The 12,444-nt window shown below is 39.5% G+C and overlaps 1 protein-coding gene across 1 annotated transcript in view; it reads left to right on the plus strand.

The window, feature by feature from the left end:
- Dhc36C (Dynein heavy chain at 36C) overlaps window positions 1-12,444 on the plus strand; it is a 62,953-nt gene that overhangs the window by 9,476 nt on the left and 41,033 nt on the right. Inside the window, exons 10-26 of the mRNA XM_089727113.1 lie at window positions 11-232; window positions 306-387; window positions 465-589; window positions 687-864; window positions 3,884-4,005; window positions 4,088-4,372; window positions 5,066-5,188; window positions 5,270-5,423; window positions 6,005-6,231; window positions 6,965-7,109; window positions 7,845-7,973; window positions 8,629-8,791; window positions 9,236-9,351; window positions 9,873-10,029; window positions 10,918-11,054; window positions 11,561-11,791; window positions 12,253-12,418. Of these exons, the coding sequence (XP_089583239.1) occupies window positions 11-232; window positions 306-387; window positions 465-589; window positions 687-864; window positions 3,884-4,005; window positions 4,088-4,372; window positions 5,066-5,188; window positions 5,270-5,423; window positions 6,005-6,231; window positions 6,965-7,109; window positions 7,845-7,973; window positions 8,629-8,791; window positions 9,236-9,351; window positions 9,873-10,029; window positions 10,918-11,054; window positions 11,561-11,791; window positions 12,253-12,418 (2,762 nt within the window). The remainder of the gene's footprint in view (window positions 1-10; window positions 233-305; window positions 388-464; window positions 590-686; window positions 865-3,883; window positions 4,006-4,087; window positions 4,373-5,065; window positions 5,189-5,269; window positions 5,424-6,004; window positions 6,232-6,964; window positions 7,110-7,844; window positions 7,974-8,628; window positions 8,792-9,235; window positions 9,352-9,872; window positions 10,030-10,917; window positions 11,055-11,560; window positions 11,792-12,252; window positions 12,419-12,444) is intronic.

The raw sequence follows: 12,444 nt of genomic DNA on the forward strand, positions 1-12,444 counted from the left end.
GTATTTTTAGCATTTTCGACGAGTATTCTTCAATAGCCAACACGTTACTCACACCGCCCACAGACACGGCTGCATTAATGGAACTTATTGCGTATTGCAAGAAAGTCGAAGATTTGATTCTTGCAGAAATGGAGGATAAATTACGTAACGTGATGAGATACATAATGTTTCTCGGCGACTATACTACTTTCACGCCTTTAGAGCTGAAAGCCAATAATCAATCTTACCATTGGTACGTGTGTATGGATTGGTTTGTACATATAATTACAACGTAATTCATTGATTAATATCTGTCCTATGTTCAGGTACTCTCGCATGCCTTCAATTATAGAGGAATGTAAAATAATATGCGATCAAAAGAAGATCGAGTATCAAGAGCTGTTGAAGGTAGTGTCTAGAACATTCCAGATAATTTAAAATTTGTAATGTTGTAACAATGCTTTTTAATCTGTTCAATAATTTAGGTGCGCATTGCGAAGTTTATCGACGATTTGGATATTTACGAGACTCAATGCAACGAATTACAATATTGGGGTGATATCAATGAACTACCCAAATACGTTACACGCGCAAGGCATTTAGATGAAAAGTCAGTAGTAACATTTTTTCTGATATTCGTCACAGTATAAAGAGAGATAAATCAAGATATTAAGATCAAAATTACGTTTAATAAAATGCATTTTCAGACTAGCACTGGCACTGGTTAAGATAGATCAGTTTAATGAAGAAGAAACATCATTTGGTTGGGAGCTATCGCAATATCCAAAGCGCAAAGCAATCTATGACAGATTGGTGCCATTTAAGAAGCTATACGACGCTGGATTTGAATTTTTGGAGAAACACAATAATTGGATGAAATCAAGGGTAACTAGTGTTGATCTAATTAAAATAAATATTGAAGTTAAATGAAAACATGAACAGTGTTTTTGAAAAGAGATTCATATTTTGACTTAACTCGTAAAACTTTTATTTTATTTTTTTATTGCCCTTGTAGACCGACGAGCATACGGCCCACCTGATGGTGAGTGGTTACCGTCGCCCATGGACTTAAGCAATGCCAGGGGCAGAGTCAAGCCGCTGCCTACCGCTTAATACTCTCCACAAGCCTCTTTTGAAGAAGGACATGTCATAGAGTTCGGGAAACACCGTGGAGGGGAGCTCATTCCATAGCCGGATGGTACGTGGAAAATAGACCTCTGGAAACGCACTGTCGATGAACGCAGCGGTTCCAGATAATATGGATGAACTCTGCTCCGATGGCGGGAAGTGCGAGGAAAACTTTGTCTCGCGTATTAAAAATTTAACTGTAAAATAGGTAAATAATGTACTATGCGTAATTATTAAGCATTTGAGATATATAACATCAAGTTTTAAGGTGTATGGCGGCATTCACGTTGTTCTGTCTCTGGGCTCCGGTAACCACTTAGCATCAGGTTGTTCGTAACCTCGTTCGTTTACCTGCTTACCCAATAAATGAAAAAGTTAGTCCCAAAATTTAACCATTTTCTATAACAATCATATATCATAATAATCATATAATATAAATATCATATCATTTATTATTATTATTATTAATTAACAAGAACACCGAAATTTTGTCTTAAATCGTTCGAAATTGTTAAAAATACGTTGACAAATATTATGTTCCTTTTTTTTATTGCCTAAATGGGTGAACGAGTTCACAGCCCATCTGATGTTAAGTGGTTACTGGAGCCCATAGACATCTACGACGTTTTTTTTTTTTTTTTTTTTTTTTTTTTTTTTTTTTTTTTATGATTGAAAGTTTACTGGTGGCCCGAAGGCCTTTCCAGTTTCACCAGGACAGGTGGGCGAGCAAAGGCTCAGCCAAGAGGGGTGGGATTTGCTAACAACTGCCCGAGCGCCTCCGAAGGAGACCTAACAACTCAAGAGCAATTGTTTCGCGAATGAATCTACTACCGGATCGGAATCGCGACCCGCTGAGAAGATCCGGCGAGAAACTCAGCGGGCTGATGCATGGGTTAGGTTGCACGTCGACCTCTTTGTCGAGTTCGACGAGTACGGTTACCGGGGTCCCTAAGCCTGCCCCTAGTATTAGAGCTGAAGGCATCTAATGCAAAGGTTATTGGATCTGATGGATCCGTAAGGACGTGTCTAGGGCGTCGACGGTGACTGGCTCCTGCATGATCAGGATTCGGGGAGTAGTCAGCGGCGGCAACGATAAGGCGATTATCATGACGCATAGCCTTATCGAAGTATCGTTCCGACGCTGACTTCATGTATTTCCGAATTGATTCGAGGCCCAGGTCGTCGTGTAGGTCAACATTCCTCACGAACCACGGAGCGCCGACAGCTAACCTGCAAAAGCGGGATTGTAGGGATTGGAGGGTGTCTATGTGTGTGCGGGCCGCGTGAGCGAACACCACACTCGCGTAAGTCATGACGGGCCTTATGCAAGTTTTGTAAAGTGTCACCTTGTTCCGAAGGGACATTTTACTCCGCTTACAGATCATGGGGTAGAGTCTACCGAGAATAAACGCGGCACGGTCACGGACTGATTTTATATGCGGGCGGAATGTCATCGATGCATCCAGGGTAACGCCCAGGTACTTGACCTTCCTGGCCCAGGGTATGGGTTGTCTAAAGAGAGTAATCGGGGGTGTGAGATTCCTCCTCCTAATCCGGGAGGAAATCCGTGTGGAGCTTCCCCTCTGAAATAGCACCGCAGTACTTTTCGCTGGGTTGATGTCTATGCGCCATTTTCGGAACCACTGTCCTAGGGCTAGGGCTGCGCTCTGAAGCTTCTTCGCGATTAGGGACTTATTTCTACTAGAATAGTAAACAGTCGTGTCGTCGGCGAATAAAGCTAAATGGGTCGGCGGCGACCGGGGAATATCGTTGACGAATAAGCTAAATAAGAGGGGTGAGAGGACAGAGCCTTGCGGGACTCCAGCTGTGAGAGGTCGTGGGGAGGAGCGGGTTCCCTCGACTCGATATCGAAAAGAGCGGTTCGACAAGAAGTCCCGTATGATGAGCACGAGACTATCCGGCACGCCCATGTTGAATAGTTTGAAAATCAAACCATTGTGCCAGACTTTGTCGAACGCTTTTGCGACGTCGAAGAAGAGAGCTCCCGTGTATAACGGTTTTGGTCGATTAAGCCCCACAAGAATGTGCTCCGTGAGGCGGTGCACCTGTTGAACGCATGAGTGATTTGTACGGAATCCGAATTGTTCATCGATGAGAATGCCCTTGGATGAGACGAAATCTCTGAGGCGCTTGTAGAGCAGACGCTCATACAGTTTGCCTAGAGACATGAGGAGGCTAATCGGGCGGTAGCTCGTCGGATGATTTTTTGGTTTACCGGGTTTATGTATGCCGATAACGTCCGCTTCTTTCCACACCGCGGGAAAGATACAGTTCGCCATAGCGGCATTGAAAATAGATGCCAACATCACGATGAGTTGGACGGGTAGAAGTTTAATAACGCGGTTAGATATACCGTCGGAACCGGGAGCCTTGCGAGGACGTAGGTCTTTGATCAAGTCTTTAACTTCCATCGGGGTGACGGGTGGTAACGCATCCGAGGGTGGCAAGGAGGCTCTGCGTTCTACCTCACTGTCTACTAATTCTACATGAACAGGGTCCACGGATTGAGTGCTGGGCGTGCACTGGGTTTGCAATGTATCGGCCAGCAGCTCTACGACGTAAATGCGCCACCCACCTTGAGATATAAGTTCTAAGGTCTCAAGTATAGTTATAACGGCTGCCCCACCCTTCAAACCGAATACATTACTGCTTCACGGCTGAAATAGGCAAGGCGGTGGTACCTACCCGCGCGGACTCACAAGAGGTCCTACCACCAGTAAATAATGTTTAAAAACAGTCTTGATATCTTATGAAGGTCGGCAGCTATGATCCAGAGGACATAGAAGGCGATGTTGGATACTTCTATAAAATTGTTTACAAATTGGAGAAATCTTTCCAAGATGTTCCAGAAACGTATCGTCTTGCCGCGTCTGTGAGGTTGTATTACTTAATAACTATTAATTACTTTAATATTAATTTAGTTATTTGTAATTATGTTATTTAAATACGGGGTTTGCAGAGAAAAGATGGACAGTTTCAAAACAAATCTACCTATTATACAAACTTTGGGTAACCCTGGTATGAAGCCCAGGCACTGGGAGAAGATATCCGACATCGTGGGCTTCCCAATAGTAGTCGACGATGAATTATCTTTAGAAAAAGTTATAGATTTCAATCTTGTTGACTATATCGAGAAATTCGAGACTATATCTGAAGCAGCCACTAAAGAAAATAATCTGGAAAAAGCACTGGATAAGATGATGAAGGAATGGGCTGACTTGAAGTTCGATATTCTTCCTTACAAGTAAGTTGAGTTAATAGAAAACAAGGGCTCAGAGAGTTATGAGCGTCCGTGGCTTCAATGGCAGTTGCCGGGCGTATTCCAAGTCATTGCGACTTTCTTATCACTAATTCTGTGTTTATTGTCTGCTTACATTAACTCCATGTAGATAGATCGTATGTCCGTCTAGAGTAAAAATAATATATTTCGCCGTTAAGTGTACACGGTTAAGTGTAATGAATTAAGCCAAATTTTTATTTATTTTATTTTGCCTATTTCTGCGGCGAAGCTGTGATGCGTTCTGTTTAAAGGTGTCCCGCCCCTTTCCAGAATCCAATTTATATATTAGCCTTTTTTCTAATGGTGGATGACGGCATTTATTTAGGTTGTGATATATTTATTGTTGTTTCTTTTGCTTAGATCGGAGGTTGAACTCACAGCCCATCAGGTGTTAAGTGGTCACCGGAGCCCATGGACACCAATAATGTAAATGCCGCCATCCACCGTGAGATAAAAGTTTCAAATCTCCGTTTTTTCAGTACAATTTTTCAGTGATGTCTAAGGACTCCAGTAAGCATTTAAAATCAGGACTCTAGCTTGCCTGAGGTCACGTGTCATGATGATACACATGTATATGGACATCAGGGTATCTGTGGACGAACTCACTTGTGTGCATGTAATAATATTACTAAAAAAATTATAATCCATGTTTTCCAGAGATACGGGAACTTATATTTTGTCAAGTGTAGATGAAATACAACTGCTTCTGGACGATCACATCGTGAAGACTCAGACAATGAAGAACTCACCATACATAAAGCCGTTTGAAGACATTATTTAGTAAGATGGGTTTTATTGAAATATAATCTAAATAGTTTTACGATTTACTTTTTATCACACTTCTTCTAATTTGTGCAATAGCGACTGGGAAGGGAAACTCGTTTTGCTTCAAGAGATTTTGGACGAATGGTTAAAAGTTCAAGCGACGTGGATGTATCTGGAACCTATATTCTCATCACCTGATATACAACAACAAATACCCGAGGAAGGAAGACGATTTAGCGCCGTTGATAAGGTAAAGGACCAATTGGTTTCTTTTTCAACGCGTGTAGATATTTTTAAATTAACTAGTGGTCCCCGCAGTAGTCGAAATTCGACTATAATTAATTGAATTTAAAAGTTTAAACATTATTATGGTTTTATTGTCAAACACTTATTATACTTCTATAATAATACAGATATTAATATATTCTATATAATATAGATCTCGCCAAGACTACACTATAGATAAATAATATTAAAGACAAACAATATTAATCTATTCTCAATTTGACCACAGACTATATAGAATAACAAAAGTTTCCCAATTGACAGTAAACAAAGAATATATTTATACGTATGTGTGTGTGTGAAATAGATGGTAGTGTGTGTAATGTTTTCTTTATTGATTTTATGTATTTTTCAGGCATAATTTAAAAAAAATTAGCATTCTGCACTTCTTCTCTATGTTCTCTATAAGTGTGGGAAATTTTATACTTCTCCGTCCCCGCAATTTTCTTAAAAAGGGGTACAAAGTTTTTGCTTCACGTAGTAATATATATATTATGAAATTTAATGAGAGCAGTACCATGAGAACGTAAACGCTTTATTATCCAGATGTGGCGTGAAATAATGAAAGCAGCATCCACCGAGCCGAGAGTACTGGACGTGATCATGATAGAGAAGATGTTGGACCGCCTGAAGAAGTCGAACAGCTTGTTGGAGATGGTGCAAAGAGGACTTAACGCGTATTTGGAGAAGAAGCGTTTGTACTTCCCGCGATTCTTCTTCCTGTCCAACGACGAGCTGCTCGAGATACTCTCGGAAACGAAAGATCCTATGCGGTAATACCAAGTATTTACCATTTCCGTCATGTGACGAATGTCTTTGGTCTGGTTTTCTTTGTGCCATTTTTGATGTGAAACATTTATAGCAGTAAGTCAGATCGACTATTGGCGTGGAGACGTCAATGTGTCAAACGCCGCCACACTATATGATAGAATATATTACGTATGTAGTATGAAACATCTAATACGGTCGCGAATGCTTTGTATTGAATGAATATATTTAAATGGACATATTTTGCATGCAAAAAAATCTAATTTTTTTCCTACCTAATCTAATAACCTTGAGCGGCCATTTCATCGTAACCCTAACAAGTAGGTGAGCTCACGGGGCTCAAACTTGACGACGTTGCTAATACTAACCCTAGCTAGAGTAGTGCCTCGCAGAATCTACCACCGGATCGGAAACGCGATCCACTCACAGATCCCCCACAGACCCGGCGAGAAACTCAATGGGCCGTGTCTGTGGGTTAGTTTACTCGCCGAGCCCTTGATCGTAAGTGACGGGTTCGACGAGAACGATGGCCGAGTTATTTTCTATTATGCCATATTTATTTCCTATAGTAAATCACTCTGTTATACATATATTACCTGTACAAAATAATTCCGATGTTAAACATATGCCAGTTGTCCCACGACGGCTCACAATTTCTTTTAAAGTATCTATCTCATTAGCATTGGATCGTCTTATCATATTTCATTTCTAGATGACGTTTTACGTTATTTTATTCAGAGTGCAACCACACCTGAAGAAATGCTTCGAGGGAATAGCCAAGTTGACGTTCACCGAGGACATGGTGGTGACCCACATGAAGTCGTCGGAGGGTGAGATAGTGCCGCTCACGGTCACCATCAACACGGCGGCGGCGCGAGGGCAGGTGAGCTAAATCTGTGCTCAACGATTATTGTCCCCGGGCACCGCATATCAAATATTTTTTTAAATTTGTTATTGCTTATGTAGTGGACGAGCTCACGGCCCACCTGGTGTTAAATGGTTAAAGGAGCCTATAGACATCTACAACGTAAATGCCGCCACCTACCTTGAAATATGAGTTCTAAGGTCTCAGTTTTTACAGTATAACGGCTGCCTCACCCTTCAAACCGAAACGCATCACTGCTTCACGGTAGAAATAGGCAGGGTGGTGGTACCTACCCGCGCGGACTCACAAGTGGTCTTACCACCAGTAATTACGCACACTATAATTTGCGGATTTGATTTTTATTACACGATGTTATTCCTCTACTGTGGAAGTCAATCGTGAACATTTGTTAAGTATTATCCTTTAGGCCACAACGACTTTGAAGTCGAAGTTGATTCTATGCAGTTATCATTAAAATTATGTGTTACTGACTAATTTGTTTGTGGGTTTTATAGTTTTATTGCGAATGAATGAAGTCACAATATTATTACTGAACATTAAAAAGATGTAATTATTCACACTCATTTTAACACGAATACGTTGTAGCTCTTGACGTAATGCGTAAGATAAGGTCTGATGAGGAAATGAAAGGGCCATAATAGCGTGAACTACGTGATTATTTTAATTTATAGTGGATTATACCTATACTAATATTTCAACAGATTGCATTTGTTTTTTTTTATTTCCATAAAGGTGGAGAAATGGTTGCTGGAATTGGAGAAAGCTATGAAATCGTCAGTGCATCACGTTGTCGCGCTCTCGTACGATGACTATTCCCAGGAGCCGCGCGAGAACTGGGTGCTGGTGTGGCCCGGGCAGGCGGTGAGTGACGTCACCAGTACTGTGACGTCGTCAGTATTGTGACGTCGTCAGTATTGTGACGTCACCAGTATTGGGCTTGGCCGCTGCGTCTGTACAATACAATTGACATACACTTGTAAATTTATGAATAACAAGGAAAGTTAATACAACACCCAACATGAGAACAGTGTTCGGTCGTGTTGTACAATTCGAAATAAAAAATATGCTTTGTGTACCTCATACCCCCTTCATTTTAAAAGTCGGCACAAATGAAGGTATTGGTGTTATTTTGAAAAACGCTCATTAAGTGAGTGACCAGTATGCTGTCTATGTTTTGGGAAAACAAACAATGCTATGCAGTTTCCATACATCGCATGTCAGCACATGCCGTATTGCTATTTATTTATTTTTTGTAACCCTTTAAACTGAAACGTATTACAGCTTCATGGCATAAATAGGCAGAGTCCTACCACCAGTAATAATTGTAATAAGCTCTGTTTATGTTTCCGTTATGTTAAATTTTTAAATTGTGCTCTCGTTAATAAGTCTCAACAATACGCTAAAGAGGTATTTAGCATGTAATAAACATGTGACAAACCAATGTAATTTAATTTAGTATATTTTTGTATGGCTATTTATTTTGTTGGTATAACAATTTAAATAAAATAAATAACAGGTCCAATGTATAGCGATGACTTTCTGGACGTCGGAGGTAACCGAAGCCATCCACATCAACATACCGGCCATGAGGGCGTATTGGAATAAATGCAATCACCAGATATCGAAGATAGTCGATTTAGTTCGTGGTGAATTGAGTTTGCAAAACAGGATCACATTAGGTAAGCCGATAAGCTTTCTGTGTTGTTTGTATTTGTATTGCCCAGGTTGCTTGCGGAGTGAGTGGTTGGTAGCGAAATGAATCTTATACCTTTAAACGAGCAATTCTTGTATATATATATAATCTGAATCTAGGAATCGGCTCCAACGATTTTCATAAAATTTAGTATACAGCGGATTTCGGGGGCGATAAATCGATCTAGCTACGCATCATTTTCAGAAAATGTTGTTTTATTCGTGTTTTCGATAATTAACTTTACCCGACATCTATTGGCGAATAATAATACTATTTTTCTTAATTGAGGGCAAATAACCGCTTTAAAGACACAACAAGATGGCGTTATCAAAAAAAAAACCTAGGTAATCATCTAGTAATTTTAAAATAGTAGTACAATCGATGTATGATAAATTAAATGGAGATGTTGATGCTTGTGTTCCAATTCCAGGTGCGCTGGTTGTGCTAGACGTGCACGCTAGAGACGTGCTGATGTTGTTGATTGAATGTAAAGTGCAACAAGATAACGATTTTAATTGGCTCTCTCAGATAAGATATTATTGGGAGGTGAGAGTCACTCAATAATGTTTAGCTAATTAGTAATTTAAGTTGTTTGAATGAGTTTACTAGGCTCACGACAAATCGGGAGTAGTGGCGATTGCTTGTGAGCGCATAACACCTGCCCACAGCAATGATACTGAATGACGAACGCTCTCATAAGAGTGATACGACAAAGGAGGAGAATAAAAGTTTGGATTCCAGAGAAAGCAATCCTTTATGGACTTTGACTGAGAATTTTTATTTTTTATTTTGTGTCCCCAACAACTCTACTATGAGGTGTTTTAGGATTATCCATTATTTCTGGGACATCCTGTATGTTCATCGATTGGAAAGTTGGTATAGATTTTATTCTACTTTTCTTGGGGTTTGGATTTACACAAGATAGGCGACGTCATTTTCAATGGATGACCAATGAATTTGTTTTGCAAATCTACGGTTAATTACCAAAAAGACAACAATAAAGAACTTTAACGACGAATTTAAAGAAGTGCTAATGATTTTGTGAAATGTATTGTGCACTGGTGTAGGTGCAAGACGATAACACAATGCAAGTGGCAACACGCATGATCAACTCCCAGCTGATGTACGGGTACGAGTACCTCGGCAACACGGGCCGGCTGGTCGTGACGCCGCTCACCGATCGGTGCTTCAGGACTCTGTTCGGAGCCTTACATCTCAACTTGGGTAAGCTTAAATTTAAATAATAGAAAAAGGGCTTATAATTTTAAAAAAGATGTGTGGTTTTGTGGGACACCGGAGAGGAACGAAGTTCCTTATTATAAAAATATTAATATTAATTTTAATTTCTATTCGAGATATAAAGAAAATAAAACTGGAGGTTTCGCAACAACCCACGGTCATTCGGTAACGTGCGAACTTATTGTGGTACACTTCATTCACGGTTGTTTGCATACGAGTTAGTGTATTGCACAAACGAACGCTCTGAGATCGTGATCAATGAATGATAAAAAAATATGTTATTTTTTGTACGTTATTACAAAGTTAAATCGTACACTGTGTGCATTACTAATAAAAATCTTACGTTACGGATGTTTTTTCCCGGTTAGGGTACCCCTTCGCATCGTTCAATAAGGAATTTCGTTCCAAAAAAAAAAAAAACTCTTTTTTTATTCCGTTTATTTTAGTTAATTATCGTTACCGTTTAATAAGTGTAGTGGCAAATGATTTTAAGGAAAAGCTAGCTGGCTGGACTAATGGCATTGTTGATGTCCATGATCGATGGGATATCAGGTGGGCCGAATACTAGTCTGAAGTATTAAAAAAAAATTGAAATTGTTCTAAATAAAATAAATAAAGATTATTATTGAATATTATCTCAATCAATACCTACGTTTTTATTTTTCAATAAATGGAGCTGTAGTCACAAATCGCGTCGTTTGTGTATTATTCATCGAGAGCAGGAGATTTTTAACTTGCCACAAGAAAAATAAAGGACAGAAATAAAATTATTGATTTACTCTGCTGCTTTGTAATTTAAATGAATAAATCTACTGATGTGATAGTTTTCATGTCTATTTTGAAGGGGAACACAAAAAGAGTTAATGTCTTTAGGTGGAGCACCCGAGGGTCCCGCCGGAACAGGCAAAACTGAAACTACCAAAGATCTGGCCAAGGCTGTGGCGAAACAGTGTGTAGTCTTCAACTGTTCTGACGGACTCGACTATATTGCCCTCGGGAAATTCTTTAAGGTATTCTATGTGGCAGACACTATAATAACATTGTTATCTTGACGATTCATGATATTTCACGATTGATGATTTAGACTTATTCTTAATGAGTATGGTATAATAAGTGTTTGTTAATATTTATTTGAAAATTGTATCCAGTTATATAATATTGTTGGTATATAAATAAATAATCACACATCTGCGACATACGTGAAATAATTTTATCGAAAATTAAAATCCTAAGGATTATAAATTCTTTTATTAAGATTTGTAAGGAGTATAATGACTATAATTATTAAGGATTATAATAAATCCTAAGGATTATAATTTTCGATGAAATTATTTCACGTACATATGTGTAAAATCATCTGCTGAGGGGTATAAAAGAACTATTTCTGTTGTTAATGTGGGTGATGGCACTAACGTTGTTGATTAAGTATCAGTAGCTTAAGTAATGGGCTTAGTGCGACCAGACATCTAAGCAATAAAAAAAAAGACATAAGTAAATTAAAAACATATGTTCTTAGGGCTTAGCTTCATGCGGGGCGTGGTCTTGCTTCGACGAGTTCAACCGTATAGACTTGGAAGTGTTGTCTGTGGTCGCCCAGCAAATCCTCTCCATCCAGCGCGGCATCAACTCCGGCTCCACCGAACTTCTCTTCGAAGGAACGCTTCTGCAGTTGGACAAGAGCTGTGCTGTTTTCATTACGATGAATCCAGGCTATGCCGGTCGATCGGAACTACCGGATAATCTGAAGGTACATTGCTAAACGTTCATTTATATTCAATATTTTTAATCAGTTTACCCTAATAGATACATTTTTTTATTACTCTTGCAGACATACGGCCCACCTGATAGTGAGTGGTTACCGTTGCGATGGACTTCAGCAATGCCAGGGGCAGAGCTAAGTCACTGCATAGCGCTCGGGAAACACCGTGTATCATTCCAAAGCCGGATGTTACGTGGCAAAAAAGATCTCTATTTTAAACATTGTCTGAACTAGTTTAAATTTCAATACAATTGTTAGAAATCGTTTTGTGAATTTCTGAATTTGTAAATTCTTCTTTGTATTGTACAAATATATCTGCTTTTTGATTGTTTTTTTAATGTTATGTTCTGGTATGCAATAAAGTATATTCTCTCTCTCTGTTTCTATTTCTATCTCTCTCTCTCTTTCTCTCTCTTTAATGTTGATGTATCCACATATTTTTGTTTCAGGCGTTGTTCCGATCTGTAGCGATGATGGTGCCGGATTACGTGCTGATATCCGAGATCGAGCTGTACGCGTTCGGTTACTTGAACGCGAAGCCACTCGCGGTGAAGATAGTTGCCACGTACAGACTGTGCTCGGAGCAGCTCTCCTCGCAGAGCCACTACGATTATGGTACGTATTATGGTATATATTATCAT

The sequence above is a fragment of the Bombyx mandarina genome, chromosome 04 (assembly GCF_030267445.1).
Source record: "Bombyx mandarina strain Sakado chromosome 04, ASM3026744v2".
NCBI classification, from domain to species: Eukaryota; Metazoa; Arthropoda; class Insecta; order Lepidoptera; family Bombycidae; genus Bombyx; species Bombyx mandarina.